This window comes from Centroberyx gerrardi, chromosome 22 (assembly GCF_048128805.1).
Source record: "Centroberyx gerrardi isolate f3 chromosome 22, fCenGer3.hap1.cur.20231027, whole genome shotgun sequence".
In the NCBI taxonomy this organism is placed as follows: domain Eukaryota; kingdom Metazoa; phylum Chordata; class Actinopteri; order Beryciformes; family Berycidae; genus Centroberyx; species Centroberyx gerrardi.
This window is the reverse complement of record NC_136018.1, coordinates 9,318,499-9,331,867: the sequence shown is the minus strand read 5'-3', so window position 1 is coordinate 9,331,867 and position 13,369 is coordinate 9,318,499. Positions and strand designations below refer to the sequence as shown.

General features: G+C 40.7%; 1 protein-coding gene across 1 annotated transcript; it reads left to right on the top strand.

Annotated features, from left to right (window-relative positions):
• Window positions 1-8,287: 8,287 nt before the first annotated feature.
• Window positions 8,288-13,037, top strand: LOC144543507 (uncharacterized). Its single transcript, XM_078291534.1, has 8 exons — window positions 8,288-8,385; window positions 8,487-8,631; window positions 9,665-9,813; window positions 9,979-10,112; window positions 10,241-10,335; window positions 11,012-11,171; window positions 12,513-12,616; window positions 12,885-13,037. Exons 1-8 carry the CDS (start codon window positions 8,288-8,290, stop codon window positions 13,035-13,037), a joined length of 1,038 nt encoding a protein of 345 aa, XP_078147660.1.
• The last annotated feature ends 332 nt before the right edge of the window (window positions 13,038-13,369 follow it).

Below are 13,369 nucleotides of genomic sequence, written 5' to 3'. Positions count from 1 at the left end.
TTCAGTGCGGTGGACGAGCAAGATGGAGCAGGATTTGTGGATTAAGGGGAGAAAGTCAGAATCCTAAACTAATGGTAAAGTTAGGGGCGGCATATTCACAGCACTTTGGTTTAATGAGCCTGTTATCATGCAGAGCTGCATGATAAGGAGATACGCCACAGATCATCTGCGTTTCCTTATCGTCATTTGTCCACGACACTATCTCAAGTAGGGATACATTTACATTTACGTTTTTGGCATTTAGCTGATGCTCTTATCCTGAGTAACTTACAATAAGTGAGTAGGTTGGGGGTTCAGTATCTTGCTCAAGGACACTTCAACAGGACACACACATGTGGATGGATACATTAACTGGTGCATGGACTCTCTAACAACTAACCAGTCTGCCACCAAGATACAACATGTTTTATACATTCCAATAGGCTTTTATAACACCAGAATCTTGAATTTCTGCAAGAGAGCATTGGCTCTAGGGAAGCAGTTGTTTACATTGGCATGATATAGCATTGCATTGTTACTGTCTGTCACTGATTCCCCATGTGTTGTCATTCTGCGGGTGCAATGTCCTCCTGATAGAGACAGGCAGGAGCAGCTTCCTGCATGAACTGTTCACTGACAGGTAGAAGGTGCTGAGTGAACCAAACAGTGACTACATTATCCTCGCCTCACTGCACCGCTTTCTCTTCGCTTTTCTTCCTCTTTGCCCTCTCCCCCTCTTTTCCCTTTCTCTGACTCCGTCTTTCTTTCTCTGGACGCTTAAATCACTCTGTCCCAACAGAAGTGACAGGTGTCAGAAGGGGTCCTCTCATATAGACTAAAGACTCTGACCTTGCCAAAAAAGTCAGCTCCTGTCACATTCATCATGGCACCTCTCCACTCTCCTATGCTGGCCAAAAAGAAGGAAGCTGGAGTCATTACAATTGAAATGCCAACCTGTGCAGCTGTAAAAAAAAAAAAAATCCTCAGAGGTTGAAAAGACTATAAACCGTGTCACCTTTTCAGGTTTAATGGATTTAACTTACTCTGAGTTGTGATAAGGTGATATGGTTATTATTCAGCGAGAAAAGGCCATCTCACCTTTCTAACTGCCAGGGAGTGTAAATTAATCTCTATAAAGCTCACTAAGTTAAAGGAAAAATCCATTCTAAAATACTTTAACACTGTTAAAGACAGGTATTGGCAATGTACCTTGCATTCTTGGGTCCATTTTGCAGTTTTGAGGTGTATTGTATTGTATTCTTATTCACGTGGACAAGTGGTCAAATAGACAACGTGTTTAACACAAGAGTTTAACACAATTAGAAACATCAACAGTAAATGTCAGGTTTCGGTCAAGAAGAAATCACCTTAGAAGAGGAGGAGATGCCAATTTCTCCATGATAGTAGCCTCAATAGATCACAATCACAATCATCATCACTCTCTCCACCTACAACTAAAACCAACACCTGGATGCAACAAGTCCAGGCAAGTTCTCTGGAGGATGTCAAAGGGCATTCTGGGAAATGTAGGAAATCACTAACTGCAGTAGAAGTAGACAAAGCAGGTTATTACAGCACTTCGTCACAGAAGAACTCCTGGAATGCATTGAACACCACAGACAGTGATGAACAGCGTAGGAGTATCCGAGGGCGGAATTTTTCCTTTAAGGTGTAAAGACAATTTCAGGAAAAAGGCCTTTGTGGAAAAAAAAAAAAAAAATAATCACACGTACCTTATGTGGAATCAAGCGATTCCACATTTGAGACACTCTCACAAAACCACAGTGTGTTCTGCTGCAGCAGTGACAGTGTGTGAATCTGAGATGAAAGAGCGGGGGTGGGGAATGTGAAAGTAAATGATGGAGGATGGAGAGAAGGCTGGTGAATGAGAGAGGGCAGACGTGCTGTCTAATGTTAGTTCACTCAAGGGAGGCTTTGGGCTGGGATGTGGGGGGTGAGCCATTACTGGAGATCCACCACCAACAGCAACCACTGTCCCCTTTTGTGTGTGTGTGTGTGTGTGTGTGTGTGTGTGTTATAGCTTGGCCCAGTCATGCAATTTATTAAGTATTCCCCCCCCCCCCCCCCCCTTATCTATTTTTTTGCATTTATTTTCTTGTGTTTTGCTTTATCCTGCTTCATTTTAATTATCTACTTCATGCCTTATTTATTGTGTCGTGATATTATCTACTATTTGTTTTGTGGTAGTATTGCTTTACTATCTTGTCATTTTATATACTGTGAAGCACTTAGTAAACTGTATTTTAGAACAGTGCTATATAAATAAAGTTTATTCACTTGACATGCGCCTCTCTGCAGCCATTTTGTTGCGGCCATTTTGTGGTGGTCATTTTGCAACCTGCATATTAAACATTCAATTTACTTCCATTTGGAGCACAGCCCATTGGTTTGGTCAAATTTTGCATCGCCTGTACTTGCCCAGCCCAGGTAATTAAAGGTAATACAATTTGTGCTGCCCAGAATAGATTACCAAGTTGAACATGATGGATGCCATGTGAGTGTAGAGTAAACAACATGTGAAAAGTGAGCAATCAGTGGCAGTGGAATTACTCTAATTTGAAATTCGTTGGGCATATCGGTGCATCTGTGCATGACTATATGTGCATGCACGTGTGTATGTGCATATAAGTGCATGCATATGTATGTATGTGTATGTATGTATGTATGTATGTATGTATATGTGTGGTGTGTGATCCATTTTTTAACATACTGTATCACACTGTATACTTTACCTCACATATATGTAGAAGCACCAATGGCTATCAATAGCTAACAATCTGCAGTTGACAATGAACCGTACCTCACTCTGATTACACCAGAAGTAAAATAACAAAAACCAAGCCTTCTTAAACCTTCAAAGGCTTTTCATAATTCAAACTGTCCTCACTAAATAGAAAAATATGCCATAGTGCCAAGTCATCCCACTGACCTGTCAAAACAATAAAAAGCTTTTGCTACCAGCCCATTTGTCTTTAAGTGCCTGTTTTTTTCCCCACAGCAGTGAGTTTGAGCAGCGGCGCTGAAGGGCCTCTGACAAGATGTGACACTGAGCTCCTCCACCCCGATGTATCTAATTTAGTACAGTATCACCTAGCCTGGCTGAAGGGTCCCGTCTTGCTTGGCGCCCTCTGAAAGTATCCCACCCTTTCCCCCCACTAGAAGCACCCAGGCTTTGACAGAAAGTTGTGGCATTGAGAGGGGCTGTACTGTATAGATTTTATATATCCTGAATTCGAAAATTGCCATTCCTATGTGGTATGTGCAAAGTGGCTGTTAACCTTCAGCAGTAATACAGCTTTGCAGTAGACAGCGCTGGTTATCAGGGACCTTTGGTGGGATGAAAATATTATTTTGACAGCCTCTCATGGACCAAAGTGGTTTCATGTCTGGAGATTTATCTCTTTTGATGGCTTGTCTCAGGCAGAGAAGCGGGGATGGAATGGAAGAAGATTGGATGTGATTCCTATGAAAACTTCCATCTTCATTGAAAAAATTGTCTCTGTATTTTGTGCTGGTCAAGAGAGGTGGGTGAATTTTTGTTTTCTAAATGATATCCATTGTGGTGTCAGTCGCTATATTTTGTTTGCTAGTTGGCAATATTTCTGCAAGACTATTTCTCTAAGCTTAGGATATATTTCTTTAACTCAGCTATTAATCTTGACTTGGCTTGACTTATTATATTATATTGACTTGAAATATGGCTGTAATATGTTTACATTTTGGTTTATGCAGACTGTACAGTTTCAAGATAGTTTTATGATAAATGCAAACCAAGACCATTATTTTGTCCAAAGTAATTCATACTTCTGCGAGTGCAACCAGTGTTGATTTCCTCTACTCTCACCTTTGTTGTCCTTTATTTGTAATCTAGTTGGAACAGCCACCACTATTGGTCATGGCAATGTAACTGTGACATTAGGAGCCGAGTTGGTTCCAGAGGGATCCAAAATGTCGTCCACAAATTTAGCGTGAAAGTCACATAGCCCGGGCTGTGGGGAGATAGAGAGTAAACAGTCCAAATACACAGAGCTTGTTAGTCATGGCCCCTAATTACCAAACGGTTCATGTGGGGATGCCCCAGTAGTCCAATCTTGTGTGCATAAAAAAGATGCCAGGGAAGCAGTTGGCATTCATTACTATTTGAATTTGAGATGTTTTCATGTATTTTTCTGAGCCTGATCAAGATTGCCTGGCACAAAATCTTTATTGTTTATTGTTTATCCGTTAGTTACAAGGTAATTGCCTTTCTTCCTGGGGTCCAAACACAATATTTTAATATTTAACACTGTTTAAGGAGGTAATGACGCAGATGCAGAAAGCCTGAGAGAATTCATTTTCCTTTTTGCCAAGAAGTACATGAGTCATAATGTGAATCGTAATTTATTACCACAGTGACAACGACCTATTATAATACCCATCGTCGCACATATCCATCATAATGTAAGTGATCAAAGATGGCGTGCATGTAATTGGATATGATTTCATTCATTAGATGATGAGCACCCGACAAATTGGGCCTTGTCCTCTGCCAACAGTATTTTGGGTCATGACAATCTGTCAATAAAGTGGAAGGATTCATTCAAATGCAGTGCATCGTGGGAAATAAAGCAGAAATAAAGCAAAGTAGGCTGCTGTGGATCAGTATAAAGACGGCAGCGATGTTAAGTGTTCTTTTGGTATGTTTAGCTTTGTACATTGTAGAGTACGTGCTCACTTGATGGCCATGAAGGATCAGTAGTGTTCATAAGCATCAATACAGAGTTTGCATTTGCTCCCACATGTATCAGGTGTCTGGTTAATGACTCACCTCCAGTATATAATGTGTGCAAGTGTGTGTTCCGTGAGAGTGTGAGTGTGTCTATACCTATGTGTGTATAAGTGTGTATATGTGAGAGAGCAAGAGTCCATAAAGCCCTTAATCCAAGCGCACCCAGGGGAGCTCTCCATTAATTATTGCCGAGCGTTTGAAGTACAATACACCACAAGGCAACATCTGGAGCCGGGCGGGGGAACTGGCGGCGGGGGGGGGGGTGGGGGGCTTCCTGGGTCGAGCGCTCCCTTAAAGGTTGAATGTCAGCCGTAGTGCTGTGCCACAGCCTGCTTGTCCATACCCAGTCCTCAGAACCACAATAATTGGATCATATGGATAATGACATACTTGGACACAACATACTTTTGTAACTGAAATGGGGTTTCAAATTTTTCTGTATTGGATATAGCAGATATTCAATCTTTTCCAATTTCATGCCAAAAAATTACAAGTATTCAGTGTTTCCCCCTAGAATTTTTATTCTTGACATGGTGGAAAAGCCTCTGAAATATGATGTTGATCATGTGACACTAAAACATACATACTAATGAAATTATTTTCGGGTTAGCAGCTCTTTAAGGCAGAATGACCCACACAAGCTATTCCATGACAGGGAAAGTCTGAGATATATTATTACCTTTAAGTGACAATAATAAAATTTGCGCAGAAAATTCTATTTCATTGCAGGTTTTATTGACTTTTATGTAGCTGTGGTCAGAGAGGAAACTCCATCATATTGGACATGGATGACACTGACTAACCAGTATCCGATATCTAATTAAAGGCCAGTACTGATACATCGGCAAACTGATCTCACCCTGGTTTAAGCAGAGCCAGTTCCTCAGGTGAAGAGCTCTATCATGTGATTCTGAATCCTTTTTAAAGCTGTTTATACGATAAATAGGGTTTAGATTTCATAGTGCTGTATTTGCATGTGAATTAAAAGTAGGCTGATACCAATCGCTACCACAATATCATGCAATGGTGCCACTGTGTGGAAGGAAGCTGCATACACAGACATTCAACGAGTTCACAGAATGACAAGCACTGTCAAAGAATAACATCTGTGTTGTTCAGGCTAATGGCAGCAGTAAAGCCACTGAATGGCCATGGCTGCAAGCTTTGATAATTATTACAGCCAGGTTTGAAATCATATTAATGTAAGAAGGGAAAACATCCAGATTGGCACACTTATAGCAGGGGTGGAACCTATTAAATCATAAATCTGCACAAAGTTTTTGCATGTATCAGTTATTGATGGATGCAGTTCTGTACGCTTTGATAAAACATCTTCACTTTTAACACAACTAATCATGCATGCATTCATGAACAACCCACTGCTTATATTGGCTCCCCCATATACAGTATGTCAATGGGGGCATTACTCACTTTCATTTTGAAAATTTAGTCTATAAATCATACTCTTGACACATGGGTAACCATCATTAAATCATGTTTTTTCTGTAAAATTTTTCCAAGAAGTAATTTTTGCCTCTTTGTACTAATACTAATAACCATTCATTCATGCATGCTGCATGCTGGAGCCTATCCCAGCATGCATTGGGTGGGAGGCAGGGAAACACCAGTCCATCACAGGGCCTAATAACCAGAGTGGAAATACAGCGTGAATGTGGGTGATGATTTCCAGGTGAGCTAATGCTGCAAGTTGACTATTCCTAATTAGTTTCAGGGTGCATTTTCAAAAACATGATAATATTCTATTCTACCAGTAAAAGAGATTTCAAGTTGTAGCCTGGTAAGTCTAAGCTCCTGTCGGCCTCATCATACCCTCTGTATTAGATTGCGCTCAAATTCTGCCAAAAGAGCTAGATGACAGAGCTTTATCTAGGAACGCAAAAGAGCTAGATGACAGAGCTTTATCTTTACCCTGTATGATTCTCATTCATCTGTGGACCAAGAGGAGAATCTATGATTCTCGTCTGCCTTAGGCAGTGAGATCTGACGTAAATATCAGATCAAGAGTAGAATTAGGAAGGACAGGGGAAAAGAAAATTAAAGAAAAACATGGGTTCACTCACAATATGCATCTAAAAGTGGGAGTATTTGTTGTGTTCTTTTATCTTTCTATTTCACTTGATTTGAACTGCACTAGTTTACTTTTTAAGTCTTTTATCTTGTGGATCTTTTGTCTGTACTTTTGCACTTTTTAATTGTACATTTTTTACCTTTACTGTATTTTTTATTACTCTGTAAAGCACTTTGAATTACTTCAGTGTATGAAATGTGCTATACAAATAAAGCTGCCTTGTGATAGTCATAGCCCAACACATTTACATTTTAGACTTAGCTGGCACTATTATTTAAAGAAACTTTAAAGAACCCATGGCTCTAGATGGACACACACTGGCTGTTGGTACTTTCCTTTTTTACCTATGGCCTTATATTCCTTTCAGAATCTGGTCTTTATCTGTGCTTCCAACAACTAAACAACAGATTGTTTATGACATGTGAAGATAACAGATGCGCATTGCGGGGCCATAAAGTGGGATGACACTGATAGGAACTGCCCTTACCTTGTCTGGCTTGCTGGTAAAAGCTCTGTGGACTACATTTTCTCTTCAAAGGGCCTAAATATTTATATATCCAGATTTAAGAAGAGGTAAGTTGTAAGATTATAAGTGCATGTTCATAAGATAAACAAGTATTCAGTCTTCATTGGATCAGTCAAATGTTGTCCGTTTCTACAGTATGTATTTGTTTTGTTGTGTAAAATGGCTGCTGGAGCCTCTTGTGCACTTTTACCCTCAGATCACGATCATGGGAAATCGTAACCCAGCCCGCGTCGTGCTCATGTTTCTTGGATTGCTCACCTTTTTAGTTGCAATAACATTCAACTCAATGGCAGCATTTGGCGCTAAATCAGGTGAATATTTGTCAGATCAATCAAATCAGTTAAAGGTACTGCATGTTACTGTATATATGATGAACTGCTGTTGTTGTTGATTCAGGTGTTTTCACGCAGAGGACAGAGGATGCAACACTGAAGTATACAACACCCATAACCCCTGCTGGGTGGGCTCTTTTTGTGTGGGATTTCATATACGTTTGGGTCTTTGCCATGTTTATATATTTTTTAGTGGGACTCTGTAGAAGGTAGGCCTCTGCACTTCTGCACTTCTTCATCTTATGCAGTTTAACCAGTAAACTATTTATCTTATTTTCATACATGCCAATTAAAGAAAAAATGTACACCACCAAATAACTGTGCATTATATTGCAGTACTGTTTTCATTTCTTAACACCCTTGTTCTCTTACATTATTGCATGCTGTAAATCCACTCTACCTAGTGCAGCTCCCTATCCAGTCATTTTTCCTTTATGTATTGCAGATTGCTCTGCCGTTGTGTCAAACTGTCAGATTACTTCCCCATAGACAGGATTTGTTTGCTCTGGTGTATTTCCCTTCCTGACTTGCTGACAATATTATCCTTGTTCTGCAGGAGTGTTTATGAATGGATGTACACCACTCCTGCTGTGCTGCCATATGGATTTCATGTCTCCATGATCATCAATTTCTGTTTGAACACTGCGTGGTTATTTCTGTTTGACAGAGAGTGAGTGCGCAGTTTAGGTTTTGTCTATCTACTTTTACAAGATTAACAGCTGTATTTTTCCTGTCTATTTAAAATAAATGTCTTTTCTGTGTGTACTGTAGGTTGTTGTTGCCAGCACTGATCATCTCAGCCTTAATGACTTTCACCGACTACATGGTTCTCTTTTTCTCCTGTCATGGACTGAAGGTCTATGGAGCCTGGCTGAACAAATATCACACCATAGACCTCTGGCTCATCAGAATATTGGTAAAACTATATCTTGGCCAGTTTCCTGGAAATGCAATCGTAGGCAAATATGATTTTTGGAGATCTCTACTTGGCTTAAAGGGGAATAACACTTAATTTAAGAATTCACATAACAAAGTTGTTCTTATTCTCATGGCCTTGGATGACACAGTCAGTATTTGTGAACATGAATAACTATGGATGAATACTGATGCGTAACCTTCTTGACAATGAAGAGAAAACTGTAACTGTGAGCTCATACAATATTTGTCTTAGGTTTTACATCCAAATGGATCAAGTATTATTGTTTACTTTTACAGACCTACCTGTCCTAGATCATAGGAATAAAAAACAAAACAATAAAAAAACAAACCAAAGACATAATTCAGTAATATTCCCTTTAATCTGTTTATGGGAAACCAGTCAATCAGTAACATTATATTCACTAAGTCCAATTGCACACTGCTGACAGGCTTGCCTTGAGATTAAAGAAGCTGACCATTGGCCCCAAGGCTGCTGCCTCCATCATCCATATCTCAAGTGTGCATCCTTGCTGAAATGCCCATGACTAGTGTAGTGAATCCTGCTAGCTCAGATGATCAGCTCAGTGGCCTCAGTGCAGAGTGTCCGCCCAGAGATTAGGAGGGTAGAAGCAGCCCGGTTGGGCCACAGCAAAGACCCCAAGAATGGTTTCCAGCCCCTCGCTGCCTGGCACTGCACATCAAAGACAGGAGTGAGGGATGAGGCCCTGTGACAGACTAGGGAACGTATTTCTACATCAAGCTGCCAAATGCTACAGCATTAGGATATCGCCTGCTGCCTATGAGCTGGTTACAGCTTCCACATTGGCTGCTTGCCTTGAAAACTGAACCTCTTTGGCTATGTTTACTGTCTGCTCTGTATACAAAATCTGTTCTGACATTATGTTGTATAAGATTAAGGCTAATGACATGCTGCTATATTACATAATTAAATACTGGATATTCACCTTGCAAATGAGAGAGTAAAATTCTCAATCAAGCTTTCACGTCTTCCTTTCTATCTGTTAAATCAGGTGCAAAATGGAATGGCGGTGTACGCAACGTGGGGGACCATCACCACTTTGCTGAACTTGACGATATACTTACAATATCAGACAACAACGCCTAGATGTGACTGCGCAACGCTGTCACTGCTGCTGCTGCTGATGGAGCTGTTAGCCTGGTGAGTCCGATTCCCTGCTGCGTTCTGTCATTTAACGATTCTTTGTTTTTATCAAAGTGTTCCCCAGTGAGGCGACGCTGGAGCAAACTTTGACTTTCAAAGACTCTTTTGTCTTTGTCTCTTTTGCTTTTGCATATGTTTCAAATTTCCATTTTCATCACGCAGGTTTTTATTAGAGAACTTCTACCTGGATGAGCATGTGCGCTACATCGTGACGATCTATCCTGTGGTGATCCTGTGGTTAACAGGCACTCTGACCAATTCTGCCTCACCTGCAAGCCACATGTACATCTTTGCCGGTACTGTTTGCCACTTGAACTCAGTGAAATTAGTGCCCTATATATTTTCCAATACTTCCTGGTAATTGATTGAATTTGCCTAGTACACCGGACATGGACTCATATACATATTCTCCTCTCCTCTTCAGCTTTTATCCTGGGTGTGGCCTGCATCATGTTTGTGATACGCATCACCCTGGTCATATGGAGGCACCGGAAGCGGCCGCTTTACAGTGACAGTGGTGTCAGTATGTCACCAGTAGAAATTGCCTTGACACAGCGGAAGCTCTTTCTATGAATGGTAACTTACAATGCTTCTTAGAAGTGGGAACAGATCTTGTGAGTCCCAATTCCTTTATATATGGTTTTGTTGTTTTATGATAATCAGTGTGTATTTGCTAAATGTAATGTAATTCTATCAAGTCAAAACAGTTGTGTGTCAGTGTACTAAAAGAAGCAGATGGTCTTCTGGTATTAAAACCATTACTTCTATTCAAGTGCAAATTGTCCTAATGTTAACATCTGCTTGTCCTAGTTTGGACAGAGAGGAAGGGAAGTGCCTGGTGCGCTTTGCATTCTGGGCTGAAAATCTTCAATCTAGAAACTGCTGCTATCTTTGTGCATCTTGAAAGTCACAAACAAAAGCTCTCAAGTAGAAAACCCAATAGAAAAGCAATGAAAATAAATACTTAAATGAATCTGAATGTATGAAATTTTCATCTTTAAGGGGTTTTACCATGGCATTTGCCCCCCCTCCCTCCCCCCACCACACACACACACACCCGCCCCATCCACTAAGCTATATACCCCCACCTGTACTATTATTACCCAGACAGATGCCATAAAAAATTCATCATAGCTATACAAAGTCCAAAGTATTAGAGTGCGGTGATGAGTTTGGTGCCTCACAACCTGCTCAGCTGTGGTCGGACACTATGGCGGGGTCCCGGATGCCTCTCCGTTCTGTGGAAAGCAGTAACCATGTAGCGATACACGGTGTGAGCATCGCCCTGGCTGTCATCGCTCAGGTGTGCTCAGAGATCTTCCGCTATCTGGCAACAGACCCCAATGTGCCCAACGGTGAGTGACAATTTCATGCAATTATACCAGAAGCAGTATTCGGTGCTGGGGATAACAGTGTTTGATGGTTTGAATGAGTTTCTCTTGTGTTTATGGTGGTATGTGCTTGTGTATGCTTTTTCAAAAAAAAAAAGAAAGAAAGAAAGAAAGAAAGAAAGAAAGAAAACATTCAAGGTAAATGTAAGGAAAGCAAATATGAGAAGTTGAAAGTTTAAAGTCATTACATTAGAAGCTTACTTTAGCTATACCAAATATATAAACATTACACTCTACATGTTCTTTTCTGAAAGACCTTTGCCTTGCCAGTCATTATACCTGATGTCATTTTTTTACAAGCTCCTGCCCTGGATGGAGGGCAGTTAAACTTATCTTCTTTATTCAGTGACACTAAAGACAAGTGTCAAGTGTTTTTAATAGGCCATAGAAAAAAAGACCTGCACAACTCTTAGGCTCATACTGAACGCAGCATAGAAATGCAATGCGGAAATGTTTGAATTGGACTGCAGCCTTAACTAGGGCAAGATGACCCATAGCCAAATGGCAGCCATATTAGCCAGATATACAGCCATATAACTTATACACTGTTCAAGTGCTTGCCAAAATACAAAGGCAACCTACTGAAGGGACTACACATTATGTAGCTACTCTACTATTCAAATCAAAGCTGATTGCAGATCGGTTACTCTCATAATATCTGTCTGGAAAATCATCTATGTGGACTGTGACCATGGATAATCTGTTTACTGTATCCCACTCTTCTTGACCTACAGCTCTGTTTAAGACCTCGTCCAGGAATGTGTCTGAGACTTTTCCCCTGGAGGTGACTATGGATTGGTGGTCAGAAAACAACTGGATTATGATTCACATTTGGTCGATGCTTTGGCTCGTGCACGCGGTGATCAACATGTTTAAAAGGTACAAAGGCTGTTGTCTATAAAACAGCGTAGTCATACATTGGCACTGCATAATTACAGGCTAGGTACAAATCGATTATTGATGAGAATACATCTGTCATATGGGTTTACCATGGTAAAGTATGTGATCACAGTTAAGATTATTATTATTTCACCTGTAGAAATGTGCTTGGTCCTGTGTCTTGCAATCCGGAGATCCACCCTCCAGTATTCTACCTGATGTGGGCCATGATTAACTGTGCAAGAATGTCTGGCATGCTTCTGTGGGACAAACAGTAAGTTGTGTTGACACCCAGACACACACTCTCACACACACAGAAACACACACGTTCAAATTGGAACATACATGTGCAGAAGCAAATCCAAGATGCAGCTGCTTTTTACAGCGATGTTCTTGGAGCCCTGTTCCTCAAATGGATCGTCCCAGTCCTCAGCTTCTGCATGCTGTACATGTCCTACTGTAACCTGAACAAGCACAGATCCTGGCTGCTCATCAACAACCCCAGTGAGACCTGGTGGATACGCTACCTGGTGAGGTCACAAGTCCTTTCTGCATCATGATATAAACTAAAATGTAGGGAATGAGTGGCAGAGATGTTGCGAAAGCCTCATCAAAAACTCCTTTCCTTAAATCGTATAGTAAAACTCCAGTTAAAGTCCCAGTTAAACATTTTAACATCAACAAGAGTGTCACCATTCTTTGACTGAATTTTGAGTGTATTTCTAATTCAGATGCATCTAATTCATGATATAAACATTGCATCTAATTCAAATGCAATGCATGTATCATTTGTGGCAGACCCAGAACGGGTTGGCGTTGTTTGCCTGGTGGGCCCTCTTGGAAGCTGTGGTGTGTTTTGGAATAGTCCTCAAGTACAAAGCTGGTCTGCAGGATCCTGCGGTCAGCACCGCAGTCCTCACTGTGATCTTCTTCTTCATGCTGACCTGGTAAGGCATGACGCTGCTCTCAAACAGGGCATAATCAATAGAAATCAATGAGGAAAAACTATTTAAATCACTGGGACGAACACAACAGAAATGAAGGATGTAATCGAAGAGTCTTGATAGTGCCCAATATTTGTTTTTTTCCCATGGTTAATCAGACAAAATTAAAAGTATGGGAAGCTTTCATTTAGGAAAAACATTGAAAGGCAGTGAATGAGAATTAATGTGGCTCCCCACAGGTTTGTCTTACAGAACTGTTTCACCAAGTACATACTCTACACATTCACGGTTTACCCCATACTTATTCTGGGACTGGGTGCCATGTTCACCAGAGGCTAT